Genomic DNA, 19,454 nt, shown 5'->3' with positions numbered 1-19,454 from the left:
TTTGAGGGATAAGATAATGAGCCTATTTTGATGGGCTGTGGTTTCCAAGAGCAAGTCCCGCTATTTCTATTGCAAAAAGAAGCAAAAATTAGCAATTTCTTATACATTCTATACGCTGCAGCTGGTATACAAGTCATGGAGAACACAATCAGGGGAAAACTATTTTACAGTGAACTGTCCCTTTAAATATAAGTATGATATAGTTATTTGGTATTTCAGAGTTGAAATACTTTTGCTTTGGAGTGAAATCTGGTTCTAAAAAGGACATAAAACCCCACAAATATATTTGATGAATCAAATAGAATGTTAAAAAAAAAAAAAAATTATCAAATTTGCTTCATTTTCTTTGTTGAAAAGCAGGTAGGAAGGTGTAGGAGCGTGCACGTGACTGCAGCAATATATGACAGCAGTTTTATAACTATGTGATACATTTGCAAGAACGGTAGGTGGCAGCATTATTTCCTGTCATGTAGTGCTTTAGGCGTGTGCACGCTACCTATCTAGATATCTCTTTAACAAAGAATGCCATGAGAACAAAGTACATTTTATAACAGAATTAAACTGATTTGTATGCTCTGAGGTCTATTTATCAAATGTCTGTCGGACTAACGACGAATGAAGGCTCCTTTAAGGGACGTCATCCAAGATGGCGTCCCTTCAATTCCGATTGGCTGATAGGATTCTATCAGCCAATCGGAATTAAGGTAGGAAAAATCTGATTGGCTGATTGAATCAGCCAATCAGATTGAGATCGCATTCTATTGGCTGTTCCGATCAGCCAATAGAATGCGATCGCAATCTGATTGGCTGATTCAATCAGCCAATCAGATTTTTCCTACCTTAATTCCGATTGGCTGATAGAATCCTATCAGCCAATCGGAATTGAAGGGACGCCATCTTGGATGATGTCCCTTAAAGGAGACTTCATTCGTCGTTAGTCCGTCGGGGAAGAAGGATGTTCCGTGTCGGCGGGATGAAGATGGATCCTAAAGAAAGAAGATTGAAGACCCCGCTTGGAAGGTGACATCGCTCCGGATGGAAGACTTCTTCAGCGCCGCTTGGAAGATGACATCGCCCGGATGGAAGACTTCTTCAGCGCCGCTTGGAGGATCACTTCATCGGATGGAAGATTTCTTCAGCACCCCTTGGAGGATCACTTCTGCCGCTCTGGATCTCCTCTTCGGTTCCATCGGTGGCTCGGCTGAGTGAAGACGACTCAAGGTAGGATGATCTTCAGGGGGGTAGTGTTAGGTTTATTTAAGGGGGGTTTGGGTTAGATTAGGGGTATGTGGGTGGTGGGTTTTAACATTGGGGGGGTTTTATTTTTCTTTTACAGGCAAAAGAGCTGTTTTCTTTGGGGCATGCCCCGCAAAAGGCCCTTTTAAGGACTGGTAAGGTAAAAAAGCTTTGAACTTTTTTAATTTAGAATAGGGTAGGGCATTTTTTTATTTTGGGGGGCTTTGTTATTTTATTAGGGGGCTTAGATTAGGTGTAATTAGCTTAAAATTGTTGTAATATTTTTGAAATGTTTGTAACTTATTTTTTTTATTTTTTGTAACTTAGCTTTTTTATTTTTTGTACTTTAGTTAGTTTATGTAATTGTATTTAATTGTAGTTATTTGTAACTAATTTAATTAATTTAATGATAGTGTAGTGTTAGGTTTAATTGTAACTTAGGTTAGGATTTATTTTACAGGTCATTTTGTATTTCTTTTAGTTAGGTAGTTATTAAATAGTTAATAACTATTTAATAACTATTCTAACTAGCTAAAATAAATACAAAGTTACCTGTAAAATAATTATAAATCCTACAATAGCTACAATGTAACTATTAATTACATTGTAGCTATCTTAGGGTTTATTTTACAGGTAAGTATTTAGTTTTAAATAGGAATAATTTATTAAAGTATAGTGTAGTGTTAGGTGTAATTGTAACTTAGGTTAGTTTTTATTTTACAGGTAAATTTCTCTTTATTTTAGCTAGGTAAGCTATTAAATAGTTAATAACTATTTAATAGCTATTGTACCTAGTTAAAATAAATTGAAAGATGCCTGTAAAATAAAAATAAATCCTAAGATAGCTACAATATAATTATTATTTATATTGTAGCTATATTAGGGTTTATTTTATAGGTAAGTATTTAGTTTTAAATAGGATTCATTTAGTTAATAAGAGAAATATTATTTAGATTTATTTAATTAATATTTAAGTTAGGGGGGTGTTAGGTTTAGTGTTAGACTTAGGTTTAGGGGTTAATAAATTTATTACAGTGGCGGCGGTGTAGGGGGGGGGGCAGGATAGGGGTTAATAAATTTATTATAGGTGGCGACGGTGTAGGGGGGGCAGGATAGGGGTTAGTAGGTATAATGTAGGTGGCGGCGGTGTCCGGGAGCGGCGGTTTAGGGGTTAATACATTTATAAGAGTTGCGGCGGGGTCTAGGAGCGGCGGTTTAGGGGTTACTAACTTTATTTAGTTGCGGGGGGCTCCGGGGGCGCCGGTATAGGGGGTTAACATATTTATTATAGTGGCGGCGGGTCCGGGAGCGGCGGTTTAGGGGTTAATCAGTTTATTATAGTTGTGGTGGGCTCCGGGAGCAGCGGTTTAGGGGGAAAACACTTTATTTAGTTGTGGCAGTGTAGGGGGGGACAGATTAGGGGTGTTTAGACTCGGGGTACATGTTAGGGTGTTAGGTGTAGACAGTTCCTATAGGAATGAATGGGATGTCGGGCAGCAGCGAACATGAACTTTCGCTATGGTCAGACTCCCATTGATTCCTATGGGATCCGCTGCCTCCAGGGCGGCGGATTGAAAACCAGGTACGCTGGGCCGGAAAAGTGCCGAGCGTACCTGCTAGTTTTTTGATAACTAGCAAAAGTAGTCAGATTGTGCCAGACTTGTGTGCGGAACATCTGGAGTGACGTAAGAATCGATCTGTGTCGGACTGAGTCCGGCGGATCGAAGCTTACGTCACAAAATTCTACTTTTGCCGGTATCTAGCCTTTGATAACTAAGGCGAATCAGCCTTGCCACAAATACGCTGCGGAATTCCAGCGTATTTGAGGTTGACGGCTTGATAACTACCCCCCACTGTATACATATATATGTTTATATACCATATAGACATACTGTATACATATATATGTTTATATACCATATAGACATACTGTATACATATATATGTTTATATACCATATAGACATACTGTATACATATATATGTTTATATACCATATAGACATACTGTATACATATATATATATATAGAATTAAGTAGAATGTTACCATTCAGTGTCAGTGAGTGGAAACAGGCGTTACTCAAGTAAATGCGCTAGTCAGAGGTATGAAAATCTCATAGAGCAGCTATGAAGGTACAAATATTGTATGATAGACTAAGTCTATACAATATAGGAAAAATAGGAGTCAAAGGGTAAACAGCGCTTATGGAAATTCTTAAAAACTGAATAATATTAAAATCTCGGCAGTGTTGGTGGGTAAAGAAAACAAAAAAAAAAAAAAAAAAAAAAAAAAAGGTAAGAGAAGTTTATTAATATACGTATATATATTAGAGTCTTTGATAGGATATTGGAATCCTAGTGTAATGAAGGCGTAATAGATACCCTTACCAAAAGTTACCTCAATCCTATGAGGTAAGTTTGCCGCATTGGAGGATGTATCTAGTGGTTGAATGAATCCTGGATGTTCTGGTCTGTATAAAATCGCTGCCTCTTGGAGTAGAATGGGATGTGGGTCCCCTTTGTGCTGGTTTCTTTAGGAAACTTCCTGTATTTATTGCCTCTTGGAGCTTGGTTTTCTTGTCTTGGTATGAACTTTCTTGTCCAGATATATACCAGGATGTCAGAGCAGGTGACGTGGTTACAGGGTACTTATTTCTTTTTTCTTTTCTTATTTTTTCTTCATTTTCCTTAGAGTTGTGTCAGCAGATACAAAAAAATTTCCCTTTTCCGACTCCGAGTCGTTTTTCCGGAGTCGGAAAAGGGAAATTTTTTTGTATCTGCTGACACAACTCTAAGGAAAATGAAGAAAAAATAAGAAAAGAAAAAAGAAATAAGTACCCTGTAACCACGTCACCTGCTCTGACATCCTGGTATATATCTGGACAAGAAAGTTCATACCAAGACAAGAAAACCAAGCTCCAAGAGGCAATAAATACAGGAAGTTTCCTAAAGAAACCAGCACAAAGGGGACCCACATCCCATTCTACTCCAAGAGGCAGCGATTTTATACAGACCAGAACATCCAGGATTCATTCAACCACTAGATACATCCTCCAATGCGGCAAACTTACCTCATAGGATTGAGGTAACTTTTGGTAAGGGTATCTATTACGCCTTCATTACACTAGGATTCCAATATCCTATCAAAGACTCTAATATATATACGTATATTCATATACTTCTCTTCCCTTTTTTTTTTTTTTTTTTTTTTTCTTTACCCACCAACACTGCCGAGATTTTAATATTATTCAGTTTTTAAGAATTTCCATAAGCGCTGTTTACCCTTTGACTCCCATATATATATATATATATATATATATATATATATATATATATATATATATATATATATATATATGTTTAGATACCATATAGACATACTGTATACATATATATGTTTATATACCATATAGACATACTGTATACATATATATGTTTATATACCATATAGACACACTGTATACATATATATGTTTATATACCATATAGACACACTGTATACATATATATGTTTATATACCATATAGACATACTGTATACATATATATGTTTATATACCATATAGACACACTGTATACATATATATGTTTATATACCATATAGACATACTGTATACATATATATGTTTATATACCATATAGACACACTGTATACATATATATGTTTATATACCATATAGACATACTGTATACATATATATGTTTATATACCATATAGACACACTGTATACATATATATGTTTATATACCATATAGACATACTGTATACATATATATGTTTATATATATACACCTATTTGCATAAATGATCCTGTAGCACAACTAACAGATTAAACTACTGTGGCTTATAAAACATGATTATTTATTTCTCATTACATTCGCACACACTTGGAAGTTTCATAGTGGCAGGATCTTCTATATACAGGCAGGATCTTCTATTTACAGGCAGGATCTTCTATATACAGGCAGGATCTTCTATATACAGGCAGGATCTTCTATATACAGGCAGGATCTTCTATATACAGGCAGGATCTTCTATATACAGGCAGGATCTTCTATATACATGTTTACTTATCTACATTGACTTGAAAGGAATATGAAATCCAAAATGTTTCTTTCTAATTTATTTCTATTATCAATAATTCTTCTTTCCTCTGGTATCTTTTGTTGAAATGCAGGCATGTAAGCTCAGGAGCCAGCCCATTTCTGGAGCACTATACGGCAGCAGTTTTGCAGGAATGTTAGATAACAGCACTATTCCCCACCATGTAGTGCGCCAGATGCCTACCTAGGTATCTCTACAACACAGAATATCATGGCAATGAAGTCAATTGGAAACTTTTTTTTATGGTATGTTCTGTCTGAATCACAAAAGAAAATATTTGGGTTTCATATCCCTTGTACCTTAAAAATACTGAGCATGTTGGTAAAATACAGACTGAGGACCTATCCTAAATACTATTCAATCTAAATATAAAATCGGATTAATTACCTAAAGACTAACAGGCCATATTCCAAGGCAATTACAGACTATTGCGCTTACGCTATTGTTCCATTTAAATACATTGGGGTACCTTTTAGCTAACATGATTAATACATTGTAGGCCAGATTACAAGTGGAGCGCTAATTAACACTCCCGCTTGAGTGTTAATTACACTAGAAGTAAGATTTTGGGGCTTGTTGAGTTGCACTCATAGGGACCTATCTATCAAGCTCCGGATAGAGCTTGAGGCCCCGTGTTTCTGGCGAGCCTGCAGGCTCACCAGAAATACCAGTTATGAAGCAGCGGTTTAAAGACCGCTGCTCCATAACCTGTCCACCTGCTCTGAGCAGGCGGACAGATATTGCCGCAATTCAACCCGATCAAGTACGATCGGGTTGATTGACACCCCCCTGCTGGCGGCCCATTGGCTGCGATTCTGCAGGGGGCAGCGTTGCACCAGCAGCTCTTGTGAGCTGCTGGTGCAATGCTGAATACGGAGAGCGTATTGCTCTCCGTATTCAGCGAGGTCTGGCGGACCTGATCCGCACTGTCGGATCAGGTCCGCCAGACTTTGATAAATAGAGGCCATATTATGAGTTAAAAGTAAACTGTTTTCTCTAGCACGCTAACCCGATAAGCGCAAAAAGCTGAACTTACAATATTGTATGCGCGTTCACCTAATCCATCATAGAAGTCAATGGAGAAAAAAAAAGTGGAAAAAACCCTACTCGCAGGCAACCCCGATCACATATTCTCATGTGCGCTAACGCAACATAAAAATGTCACAATCCAAGGTTCTTCACATAGGGGAATATGTTCTATATGAATATGAATATTGCATAAATATGCTTTTTACATGTTTCCATCTACTTAACTGCAAAGTGCTCCAATGCATAAAATATCTAACATCAACACCAACACCAACCTTTTCCCAATCTCTAACCCTAAGCTTAGCTAAGAATGAGAGTGGCAGCCAAAATGTTCTTGTATCAGGCAATGAGACAGGCGGTTACATCACTGTGGTCACAAGAATGTAGCCACCAATCTCACGGCCACAATATTGTGACTGCATATTATCCAGGGTTCACAAACACATAACGTTTGTTATAAGTAATAAACAGCTGAACAAATTATATTGGTCTTAAGATATAGATATGTTGCACTAACCTGGGCACTCCACACAGGACTCTCCTTCTCCAGAAGTCTCTGAGCTTTCTGTAAGTGAAATAAATATGTTACAAATACAAATTACAAAAAGTAATCAATCAATTATGATTTGAGTCACAAGTTTCTCACCTAATGTAGAGAACCCTCAGCAGTATATTTATAAAACAAAACGTTTCAGGCGGCCAGGCCATATCTACTTCCTTTCCTCAGTTGCTACCAGATGCCACTGACCAAATGACCAAGGAGAAATAACCATTGAACTGGTGGGAGTTATCTAATTCCTCCTGTGTACTGCACCTCTACAGAGTGAATTAGTTGTTGTATACGGGACGAGACTCAGATCCAAGGTGACCGGTGCACCAGGAATTAATTCTCATCTCAGTGTTAAAGGGATGTTCCAGACAAAATGAAAATATACATCAGGGCATTTCAGTTTTGAATAGAAGGTATCATTTAAATTTGTATTAGCACAAAAGCTTCTAGTAAAATACATTACTGTTTCAGTTAGAGATCTTTCTGTGTGTCTCTCTGGGGGATAACCAGCCTACCTTCTATAATAGCTGCCCCTCAATGTGCTCCCCCTAAATGTGATAATGTGATTATCCTTCCCACTATATTATTTTCCCATCGCTGTGTATGTGTGTGCATATATATATATATATATATATATATATATATATACACACACACACAAATACACAGTGATGGGAAAATAATAATAATTTATATACTGTATATATAGATTAACTTGGTCTGATGAAGGGACGAGCACCCAAAACGTCACTATGAATTAAAGGAGTGGGATTTGTCTCTATTAAACCCAGAGAGGGCTGTTTTTTGCTTATTATATTGATCTGGTTCTAGCACCCTGGTAATGTAATATTTGTTAGTGAGAGTGCAGCTATTGGGACTGTTAAACAACTCTAGTGGTATAAGAGCCATTCGTTATCTACAGGGGAGAGCAGTTAACAAAGGGGCTGTTACTCCCTGCTGATGTTTTATGTTCCCATCTGTTTTAGGATTCGATTTGGGAAAGTTATTCATTTTGTTTTCATTTAATTGCACATTAAGCATTGTTGTGTTCAAACTGAGTGCGTATTATAAGGCACAGTGAAATGTTGGCACTTTTAACCTTCAACAAGGCCACTCTGGAAGTCGAGAGGTTAAAATTAAATCTTGGTCAATGTTAAATGTGGTTTATATTTCACTAACATAAAAAAATCACTTTAGTTTATTATTTTGCTCTGGTTCCAGCTGTAACTTTACAATGTCTCATTAGCATAATAATGACGCATGATGCAATGTGACAATCTTTTGGCACAAACACTTTTTATGAGCGTTGGATCTTGGGTGCTTTTCATATTACATTGATATTCCTTAGAAGCAGCAACGTTTTAGCTGTGAAACGCGTCACTTATATTTTTAAATGAATATAGTTGTTATTTATATTCTATGGTCTTTATTTGAGCTGTCTTTTAAAACATGAGAGGGCCCGCATGCTGACACTGCGCCACCATGGTGTTTGCTGCTTGTAAGTGTTCTTATTCTTAACTTTACACTTTATTATCCCCAATACTACACCATGTAGCACCTTTTTCTTCTTTGTAGAATTTATATATTGACCCTCTGTTTGTATGCTATAACAAAAGAAATGAGTGTTTACATTCCCTTAAAGGGACAGTCTAGTCAAAATTAAACTTTCATGATTCAGATAGGGCATCTTTTAAACAATAACAATTCTGGAGTAGACTTTCCCTTTAAAGGACCAGTAAACACAGTAGATTTGCATAATAAACAAATGCAAGATAACAAGACAATGCAATAGCACTTAATCTGAACTTCAAATGAGTAGTAGATTTTTTTTCTGACAATTTTAAAAGTTATGTCTATTTCCATTCCCCCTGTACCATGTGACAGCCATCAGCCAATCACAAATACATACACATACCATGTGACAGCAATCAGCCAATCACAAATGCATATTTGTTTATTCTGTGAATTCTTGCACATGCTCAGTAGGAGCTGGTGACTCCAAAGGTTTAAATATAAAAAGAATGTGCACATTTTGTTAATTGAAGTAAATTGGAAAGTTGTTTAAAATTGCTGCTCTATCTGAATAATCAAAGTTTAATTTTGACTTGAATGTCCCGTTAAGTGCTATTAAAATTGCAGTTGGAATTCTTATTTAGTTCAAATTATACACTGTTAGCGCCTCATGCCCTATTTAACCAGAAACCTGGTAATTATTGTAAGATAAGACAGGTAGTCTTTCAGATAGCACTAAACAGCGCCAAATCTATTATAGCCAGACAGTGTAAGTTAATGACACCGCCCACAAGACAAATGTGGATAAACAGGACAGATGAATTATTTTTCCTAGAAAAGTATGGTTTTTATAAAAAACAAAAACTTGAATTCTTTTACAATGTACAATTTTACTGGGATCAGTACAAATCTACTAGCCTGCCACCCTCGTCTTAGAAATGCGACAGGAGATCCCTCCGTCCTTTCACCGGTATAAATAATTTTGATATTTGACATGTATTTCATTAAGAATAATATATGGAAGCACTGACCGGAAAGTTTGTTTTGTTATGTTATTGTACTTATTTCGCACAAATATTCTTAAGTCTCTTGAAATGTTTATAATAAGTTATGTCAGAAGGATATGTATACCTATAAACACTGTATAATCATTAATGTATTTTTTCCTGTAATGTGAAAAATGTAATAAAAACATTAATAAATAAAAAAAAAATTGCAGCTGGGTGGGTACTTAAGCAGCTTATGTCTATGGACCACAGTGATGCAAATCAGGACTCATACCTTATATAACCATCACACATAAAGTTACAATATTGGATTTTTAATATCACAAACCAACACACATGGGAGCCAATATGTGCATTTATATTATATTGTTTAAATGTAAATATAGGGTTAATAGGACATCTCTATAGTATGCAAGAAGATAAACTATTTAACAGATCTTGCAGCTTTGTACTAACTTTATTCACAAGCTTACAATAAAAAAAATGCACAAATGTAAATTATCTGAATCCAGTCGGTTTTTATTTGGACATAGACTTTGTGATAATTTATTTTTGAGGGTATAAGAGGTAAAATTGTATTTAGCACCCCCTGTGGTTATTCAGCTATACATTATGAATATGTTCTTTTTCTCATTAAATGCAAGAGGTTCATAAAACATTAGAATACATTTCACATATGGGAGGTTATATAACAGATTTTAACTATTTAGAGTGGAGCATCTGAAAGTGAAACAGTTAACAAAATGCTTTTAAAACCCTTTTATGTCATTTCCATTTACTATTTTAATAAATTCTAATGGTGCAACAAAATACACAAATGTATGTTTAGCATATTCCAAACTATACAATCTCTTTATCCAGTATTTCACAATTACTGCAATGTATTAATGCAACCTGTTAGTAAACATTACACGAGAAAATGTAGAAACAAGAAATCATAAAATACAAATGTTAATCAAGAGAATTATTGCATGAAATTATTATCTAGCCCCTGTGATGTAGACATCAAATAACTGAAATAGAATTTAGAAATACAGCATCCTATTCATTTTCATACAAAGGTAATGTGTTAAAAAGGTCAGGTTTTTTTACAGATCTGCATGTTTGCTATAAGGTGCTTTTTGTTATTTTACAAGCAGCAACTCTAGAAAAATGCATTGATTTAACCCTTCTGTTGCCAGAGAGGAGTGCAGAGCAATGTGTTCATTATAGTAACAAACACATCTCTCCATCCTCACCAGTTCCTGTTATTCTTTACAGCTGATTCTTTAGTGAATCAATGCCACAGAATAACACTGTAGCTGATGAAGGTGGAGAGTCTGGATAGAGTGCTTAGTGAATTCAGCAGACAACTGGTTAAGCAAATCTGTACATCTGAGAATTGTTTCCTTCATTTTGCTGTTCTGAGCTTCTGATTTGTAGACAGTAAAGACAATAGACAAAATTGTACAGATATAAAACTAAACTACAGTTTGTCTTTTACTTACTGCCTAAAACTCCAGCCAAAACAGCAGAGAGGAGAACTGCATATAGCTCCATGGTCATAAAATCCTCTCTTTAGTCCCACATCAACAAAGCAACATTGGTCCTCTGCAGGGAAAGCTCACAACCCAACAGAAAATAAAAAGGTTCTTCACAAAGCTCAGACTTCTTAAATTCCACCCCAGTGAGGCAGGAGGGATGGGGGTCTTTGGGAACAAAACAGAGCCTATCAGAACTTACTGAGAAATTTGTTCTCCACACCCTTCCCAAGGGGGAAAATTCCCACCAATCAGAAAGGCACTAAAATACTGTGAAAACAAGAGGGGGGATTTCCATGTAATAGACTTAGCAATGTATATATTCTGTATGTGTGTATAGTGATATAGTCAGTATTATTCAGATACAAAATTATCTGCTACTTCAGCAATTATAATGTTATGTTACTCCCTGACAAACTGTAGATGTGCTCTATCTATCTGTTTGTCTATCTATCAGTCAATCTATCTATCTATCTATCTATCATATATCTATCTGTTTGTCTATCTATCTATATGTCTGTCTGTTTGTCTTTCTATCTGTCTGTATTTATGTCTATCTATCTATCTATCTATCTATCTATCTATCTATCTATCTATCTATCATATATCTATCTGTCTGTCTGTCTACCTGTATGCCTGCCTGTCTCTCTATCTATCATCTATCTATTTATCTATCTATTAGTCTGTCTATCTGTCTATCTGCATGTCTGTCTATATTTTGTTGTTGTAATATGAACAGAGGTGTTTTATTTCCTAAAAGTCAATTCAACTCCATACTGGGGGGGGGGGGGGGGGGGGGGGGGGGGTATGTGCTGCAAGGAGTGTAACAAATGGTGAACAAAATAAGTTCATGAATGAGTCCACTAAAGTAAAAAATAAAGTTCCATTAATTCAGATAAAACTTGTATTTTAAAATAAAAAACATTATAATATACTTTCATTATCAAAATGTGCACGGTCTTTTCACATACACACTTACTGGGGCTTCAGCTCCTACTGAGCATGTGCAAAAATGTTCAGTATACATGTAAATGCAGTTTGTGATTGGCTGATGGCTGTCACATGATACAGGGGAGGGAAAATTGGATTAACTTTGAAATTTGTTAGAAAATATTCTACTACTCATTTCAAATTCAAAGTGAGTGCCATTGTATTGTCTTTTTATTGTTTATTTGTCAGCTATTTAATTCTATTGTATTTAGTGGTATTTTAAATAAAATTACCTTTAGGATAATAAAAATAGTTTTTGTTTAAAATAGGTTAAAAAAAGAAGTGTTCAGTGGTTCTGACCATACAAACTATCTACTTGCTCATAAAAAAGATTTACAACATAGCAGGTTGTGTAAAGAATAAAATAATGACTTGATATGTATTAAAGGGACACTATACCCAAACATTTTCTTTCATGATTAAGGTAGAGAATACAACTTTAAACAATATTCCAATTTACTTTTATTAACTAATTTGCTTCATTCTTTAGATATACTTTAATGAAGAAATAGCAATGCACAAAGTGAACCAATCACAGGAGGCATCTATGTGCAGCTTTTCAGCAAAGAATATCAAGAGAATGAAGCAAAATAGATAATAGAAGTAAATTAGAAAGTTGTTTATAATTGTATGCTCTTTCTAAATCATGAAAGACAAAATTGGGGTTTCATGTCATTTTAAGAAGAGGGCCTGCATTGTCTGTTCATGTTGCAGCTCTATAGTTTCCCATAATACAATCCAATTGCATGCGTTATCTCAATTCTACAAGTTTCATCTTGAATTTCATGTCCCTTTAACAATGTGCAGTTACCTTTTGTGTTCTAACAGCCCACTCTCGCACAAACCTGATCGCATGTGCTCATGTGTGCTAACCTGACATGAAAATATTTCACATTCCAATGTTCTGCACGTAGCAGGAAGCAGGATATGTTCTATTTATCCAGAAATAAGTATTTGTTTATATATATATAGTGTCGTATTTAGGTTTTGTGCTGCCCTAGGCACCCAAAATTCTGACCCCATCCTCCTTTTTTGCCCATAATATTTTTTGGTGAGGATGTAAAGTCACTTTTATTTTCCTTGGCATTTCCAAAATAAATGTTTATGTTCAAGTGCACATGTTTTTATGTATGTGTGTGCATGTGTGTGTGTGAGTGTGTATGTGTGTGTGTGAGTGTGTGTGTTTATGGTGAGTGTGTGTGTGTATGGGTGTGTGTGTGTATGTGTGTGTTTATGTGTGTGTGTGAGTGTGTTTGTGTCTATGTGTATGTGTGTGTATGTGTGTGTGTGCATGTGTGTGTGTGTGTGTGTGAGTGAGTGTGAGTGTGTGTGTTTATGGTGAGTGTGTGTGTATGTGTGTGTGTGTGTGTGTGTGTGTGTGTATGTGTGTGTGTGTGAGTGTGTGTGTGTGTGAGTGTGTGTGTGTGTATGGTGAGTGTGTGTGTGTATGTGTGTTTATGTGTGTGTGTTTGTGTGTGTGTGTATGTGTATGTATGTGTGTATGTGTGTTTGTGTGTGTGTGTATGTATGTGTATGTATGTGTGTATGTGTGTGTGTATGTAAGTATATGTATGTGTGTGTATGTATGTGTGTGTGTATGTGTATTTATGTGTATGTGTGTATGTATGTCTGTGTGTATGTGTGTGTGTATGTGTATGTATGTGTATGTACTGTATGTGTGTGTATGGTGAGTGTGTGTGTGTAGTGCAGTGTGTAGTGCGTGTGTGTATGGTGAGTGAGTGTGTGTGTGTGTATGGTGAGTGTGTGTATGGTGAGTGTGTGTGAGTATGGTGAGTGTGTGTGTATGGTGTGTGTGTGAGTATGGTGAGGGTGTATGGTGAATGTGTGTGTGTATGGTGAGTGTGCGTGTGTGTGTATGTGTGTGTTTATGTGTGTGTTTGTGTGTGTATGTGTGTGTATGTGTATGTGTGTATGTGTATGTATGTATGTGTGTGTGTATGTATGTGTGTATGTGTGTGTGTGTGTATGTATGTGTGTGTGTATGTATGTGTGTGTGTATGTATGTGTGTGTGTATGTATGTGTATGTACTGTATGTGTGTGTATGGTGAGTGTGTGTGTGAAGTGCAGTGTGTGTGTGTGTGTATGGTGAGTGTTTATGGTGAGTGAGTGTGTGTGTATGGTGAGTGTGTATGGTGAGTGTGTGTGTGAGTATGGTGAGTGTGTATGGTGAGTGTGTGTGTGAGTATGGTGAGTGTGTGTGTGAGTATGGTGAGTGTGTGTGTGTGAGTATGGTGAGTGTGTGTGTGTGAGTATGGTGAGTGTGTGTGTGTGTGTGTATGGTGAGTGTGTATGGTGAGTGTGTGTGTGAGTATGGTGAGTGTGTGTGTGAGTATGGTGAGTGTGTGTGTGAGTATGGTGAGTGTGTGTAGGTAGTAGGACCAAAAAGGGCTGCCCCACCAAATCCTCCATTATCTGTTATAAATTGTATACATATAACAGTGTTTCATTGATATAAAAGCAAGCTTTCAGAATTGTGTGTGTATAAGTGGCATGCCTATATTAAGCATTATGGGGCCTATTTATGATTGTGCGAGCAGACATGATACGATATAGCGGATCATGTGCACTGCACATCGATAAATGCCAACAGCATACGCTCTCGGCATTTATCATTGCACCAGCAGTTCTTGTGAGCTGCTGGTGCAATACCGCCCCCGGCAGATTTGCGGTCAATTGGCCGCTAGCAGGGGGTGTCAATCAACCCGATCATATTCGATCGGGTTGATTTATGGCGATTTCTGTCCGCGGTCTCAGAGCAAGCGGACAGGTTATGCAGCAGCGGTCTTTAGAAGGCTCACCGGAAACACTGGGCATCAAGCTCCGTACGGAGCTTGATAAATATGCCCCTATGCGTTTAATTAAAATATTACAGCCAGTTATTTATATTAATGTATGTAGTCAGAGACTCTATTAACTGTATATCAAACAGCCCAAGATTCTTACTGCCTCTAAGTCATAAACTGTACATCATAAGTGCACACAGGCCTATCATTTTAAGGCATAGCATAGGTAAATTATTGGTGTCAGTGGCAACTATCTTCCTTTTCCTGAGCTGCTGGCTAGGCATGCAGGTCATCCTGGCACTGCCTGCTGGACACTGTGACTACACACGATCTTCAGGGGCCATAGGAGATCCCTGTGCTCCCTGCTAGACACCACCACTGCTAGGCACTGGCACATGCTTTTCAAAGCCTAAAGGACTACTCATGCTCCCTGCTGGACACACTGATGGCACACAATCTTCAGGGAGGAAAGAAGATCTGCGTACTCCCTGCTGGACTCCCGAGTCCCGACCGCAGTACTGCTGGTAAACTACTTGATGGCTATCAGTTACTACGATCTTCAGAGGAAACTGCATAAGGAGGTCTATAGGTGGAGCCTTTGTGCTTTTGCAAGCTCAATTCCGTTCAATATGTGAAATGTAGTTTACCGCAACCTCTGAAGGAGCGGCAGCTGAATTAACTTTCTAGTAGTACTCATATAACAACTAATAGAAAGTTAATTCAGCTGCCACTCCTTCAGTGGCTGCAAAAACGGCTGCCCTTCCTCAATCTGCCGCCCTAGGCTATACTGTGTATATGACAGAAATTCGTTACTGAATGTTACAAGTTGTCACCCCCCAAGCTTAAAGAAATCTTTGCCAAAATCTCAGTTTAAGCGGGTGGTTCGCAACAACACTGATCAATCTAACAAGGAAAATCAATTAATGGAGATGCAGAGGAAATTTAAGGACCATGGGTATGGTTCCACACAACTGGATCAGTCACTGGCTGAGTCATTATCCATGACCCAGGAGCAAGCATTGAAGAAGGTGGACAAAGGAACGACTGACCAAAGAATGATTTTCACCACTACATTTTCCCCTGAAAAATTATATTTTTCAAAAATTTTGAAGGAACATTGGGATATCCTATCCAGTAACAATTCCTTACCGTTTGCCACAGTAGAAACACCGATGGTGGGATTCAAGAGAGGAAGGTCACTGAAGGATACGTTGTTGAGACCTGATAATGTTGACAGTTATATGCCAACAACTTGGTTGAGTACAACTAAGAAGGCTTGCTTCCCGTGTGGTGGATGTACTACCTGTAGTGGCTTGACACAGAGTAATGTGTTCCTACATCCCTGGTCTAACAAGAAATTCTATATACAGCATAGGGTTACCTGTACCACCATTTTCATTGTTTACCTGCTTCACTGTCCTTGTGGCAGGTTTTACATAGGTAAGACCCAGGATGACCTTAGGACTAGAATGGCGAACCACCAGTCTGCCATCCGTAAGGCCATCAGGTAAGGTGATTCTGACCAACCAGTGGCTAGGCATTTCTGTACTAACAAGCATGGGGCGTCCGATCTGAGGTACATCATTATTGATCATATTCCTAGATGTGCCAGAGGTGGTGACAGGGCCAAACGACTGCTACAAAGAAAGTCCCAATGGATTTATAATTTGGATACTATGTATCCTAAGGGACTGAATGTACATTTGGATTACCAATGTTTCTTGTAGCAGTCGTTTGTGCCCTGCCTGCGCTGGATAATAGTATGTAGGGTATTTACTTGTTGCTTGGTCCCTTTAACTGTCACAACATACATACCCCATGCAGTAGTGGGGAAATGGTTTGGTAGATAGTAACTAGTTAATGCTAGAATTGAAGTTGTATCCCACTGCAATAAGCTGTAATGATATATGGTATTTTCTTTGACAAGTTAGTGGACAGTTAACAGTTAATAGGGAATAACACCTTGTCTCTATCTAGCGGGGATAGTCTGCAAAATGTACCTTATTGTATGCTTATTAATTTTATCATGATAATGCTGCTGGTTTGTGGGACTTATCTTTATTTTAGGTATTCTTAGCAAGTTGAGTATTTATAACACGATGTGTTAGCACCCACAAACATGCTGTAGTGTCATGCCCAGGTTAGTAGTATGTACACTAGCAATTTACTGTTCATTGCCTATCTGTTTTTACTGCAGTATGTGTTTTCACTTTGCATTTTTTAGATGTGTCCTAGTCGGCTCTCCATAACTCCAGTCGAGCATACGCAGTTGCGCTTCACGGACGCTGTGGTGCCTGACGCTATTCTGTCACGGTGGAGGTAAGGTGCTATAAATAAGGGGTTTGTGTATTTGGCTGTAAGTGGTCTGAGGACGGGGGAGACCCCGAAAACGTTTACCGCATAAATTAAATGGTATATTGTGAAACGGAGAGTGCCTTCTTTACTTATTGATATGTTGCTATGATTGGGAGTGCACCCCGGAGGCTGCCTACATAGTGAGTGCTGGTTCCTAACTTTTTACACTTATATATATATATATATATATATATACATGATTACATATATATATATATATATATATATATTCAAAAAGGTGGATACCTCGAATGAGGTAAGTATGCATGCTGTAATACTGCTAACACGCCAATATAGTGAGCACGGACAACACAGCTGAGGGCTGCAGGGTTTGGCAGAACGATTGGGAGCGCTCGTAGGACATGGGACCGATGATTACCTTTAACTGTCAGTGATATTTCTGCACAACTGAGATTGAAGCTGCATCCCAGGTGTGAAACAAGTTGTGAAACAAGGAGTCAATACCAGAACAGAAAGAGCACTCCAAGAGGCCAACCAACAACCCATAGGAAGTACAAGGGATCAACTCACCTTCAGAAACTTATCCCTGCATACTCCAAGAGGTCAACGAACATCACAAGAGGCACCATAGCAGAATACAAGGAGGAAATCCAATCATCTATATCTACCCCCAGTGCGGCATACTTACCTCATTCGATTGAGGTAATATCTGGTAAGGGTAGTATATACCAACTATAATCTACATAATTACTACATCTGGAGATTTATTACGAATTATATCATCTCCAGGACTTCTATGAACACTATTTTTAAGTTCATACATTTTATATGCTATCTTTAGCTGGACTCTCATTCATTATTTATCGTTTTATGTTTATATATAATATTTTTTATTTTTTATTTCTTATTTTCTTTTAGTATTGTACACTTTACATTTATGTACTTTTTACTTTTCTCCTCTTTGTTATAACATATACGCCTTACATACCCCTACAGTATACTGGACATATAGGCGCTGTATCCACCTTTTTGAATATATATTTACTCTTACTGTCTAGGGCTTTACAACCCTCCCAGTATTTGTCTTATATAGCAGCCATTATCTCCTATAACCTCTCTGACCAGCGCCCACTACAGAGTAACACTTGTGTCAACTCAGGTTTCTGAGGAGACACATTTTACTTAATCCTACATATATATATATATATATATATATATATATATATATATATATATATATATATATATATATATATATATATATATATATATATATAGTAATATACAGTATATTTAAAAATACTTAGAACATATTCTTCTATGTGCAGAATATTTGAATGTGAAATATTTACAGTAATTACACAGTATAACACTTTTTTTTGCACTACAGCGGTCCCACCCCTTGCTCTCTCTCTATCCCCCCTCTCTTTTGCTCTCTCTTTCTCCCCTCTCTTTTGCTCTCTCTTTCTCCCCTCTCTTTTGCTCGCTCTCTCTCTCCCCTCTCTTTTACTCTCTCCCCGCTCTCTTTTGCTCTCTCTCTCCCCCCTCTCTTTTGCTCTCTCCCCCCTCTCTTTTGCTCTCTCTCTCTCCCCCCTCTCTTTTGCTCGCTCTCTCTCCCCCCTCTCTTTTGCTCTCTCCCCCCCCCCTCTCTTTGATCTCTCTCTCCCCCCTCTCTTTTGATCTCTCTCTCTCTCCCCCCTCTCTTTTGCTCTCTCTCCCCACTCTCTTTTGTTCTCTCTTCCCCCTCTCTTTTGCTCTCTCTCTCCCCGACTCTCTTTTGCTCTCTCTTCCCCCTCTCTTTTGCTCTCTCTCTCCCCCCTCTCTTTTGCTCTCTCTCCCCCTCTCTTTTGCTCTCTCTCTCCCCCCTCTCTTTTGCTCTCTCTCTCCCCCCTCTCTTTTGCGCTCTCTCTCCCCCCCTCTTTTGTGCTCTCTCCCCCTCTCTTTTGTGCTCTCTCCCCCTCTCTTTTGTGCACTCTCCCTCCTCTCTTTTGTGCACTCTCCCTCCTCTCTTTTGTGCACTCTCCCCCCTCTCTTTTCTGCACTCTCCCCCTCTCTTTTGCTGTCTCTCTCCCCCCTCCTCTTTTGCTGTCTCTCTCCCCCCTCTCTTTTGCTCTCTCTCTCCCCCTCTCTTTTGCTCTCTCTCTCCCCCTCTCTTTTGCGCTCTCTCTCCCCCCTCTCTTTTGCGCTCTCTCTCCCCCCTCTCTTTTGCGCTCTCTCTCCCCCTCTCATTTGCGCTCTCTCCCCCTCTCTTTTGCGCTCTCTCCCCATCACTTTGTTCACTCTCCCCCCTCTCTTTTGTGCACTCTCTCCCCCTCTCTTTTGCTGTCTCTCTCCCCCCCTCTCTTTTGCTGTCTCTCTCCCCCCTCTCTTTTGTGCTGTCTCTCC

At 38.1% G+C, this 19,454-nt stretch overlaps 1 protein-coding gene across 1 annotated transcript in view; it reads right to left on the bottom strand.

Annotated features, from left to right (window-relative positions):
* Positions 1–11,040, bottom strand: part of LOC128641740 (uncharacterized) — a 383,379-nt gene extending 372,339 nt beyond the window's left edge. The window contains exons 1-2 of the mRNA XM_053694265.1: positions 10,926–11,040; positions 6,887–6,934 (exon numbers count right to left, since the gene is read on the bottom strand). Of these exons, the coding sequence (XP_053550240.1) occupies positions 6,887–6,934; positions 10,926–10,983 (106 nt within the window). The 5' untranslated portion in view covers positions 10,984–11,040. The remainder of the gene's footprint in view (positions 1–6,886; positions 6,935–10,925) is intronic.
* Positions 11,041–19,454: the final 8,414 nt, after the last annotated feature.

The sequence above is a fragment of the Bombina bombina genome, chromosome 11 (genome assembly GCF_027579735.1).
Source record: "Bombina bombina isolate aBomBom1 chromosome 11, aBomBom1.pri, whole genome shotgun sequence".
In the NCBI taxonomy this organism is placed as follows: Eukaryota; Metazoa; Chordata; class Amphibia; order Anura; family Bombinatoridae; genus Bombina; species Bombina bombina.
The sequence above is the reverse complement of the archived record's forward strand: the minus strand, read 5'-3'. Positions and strand labels throughout refer to the sequence as shown.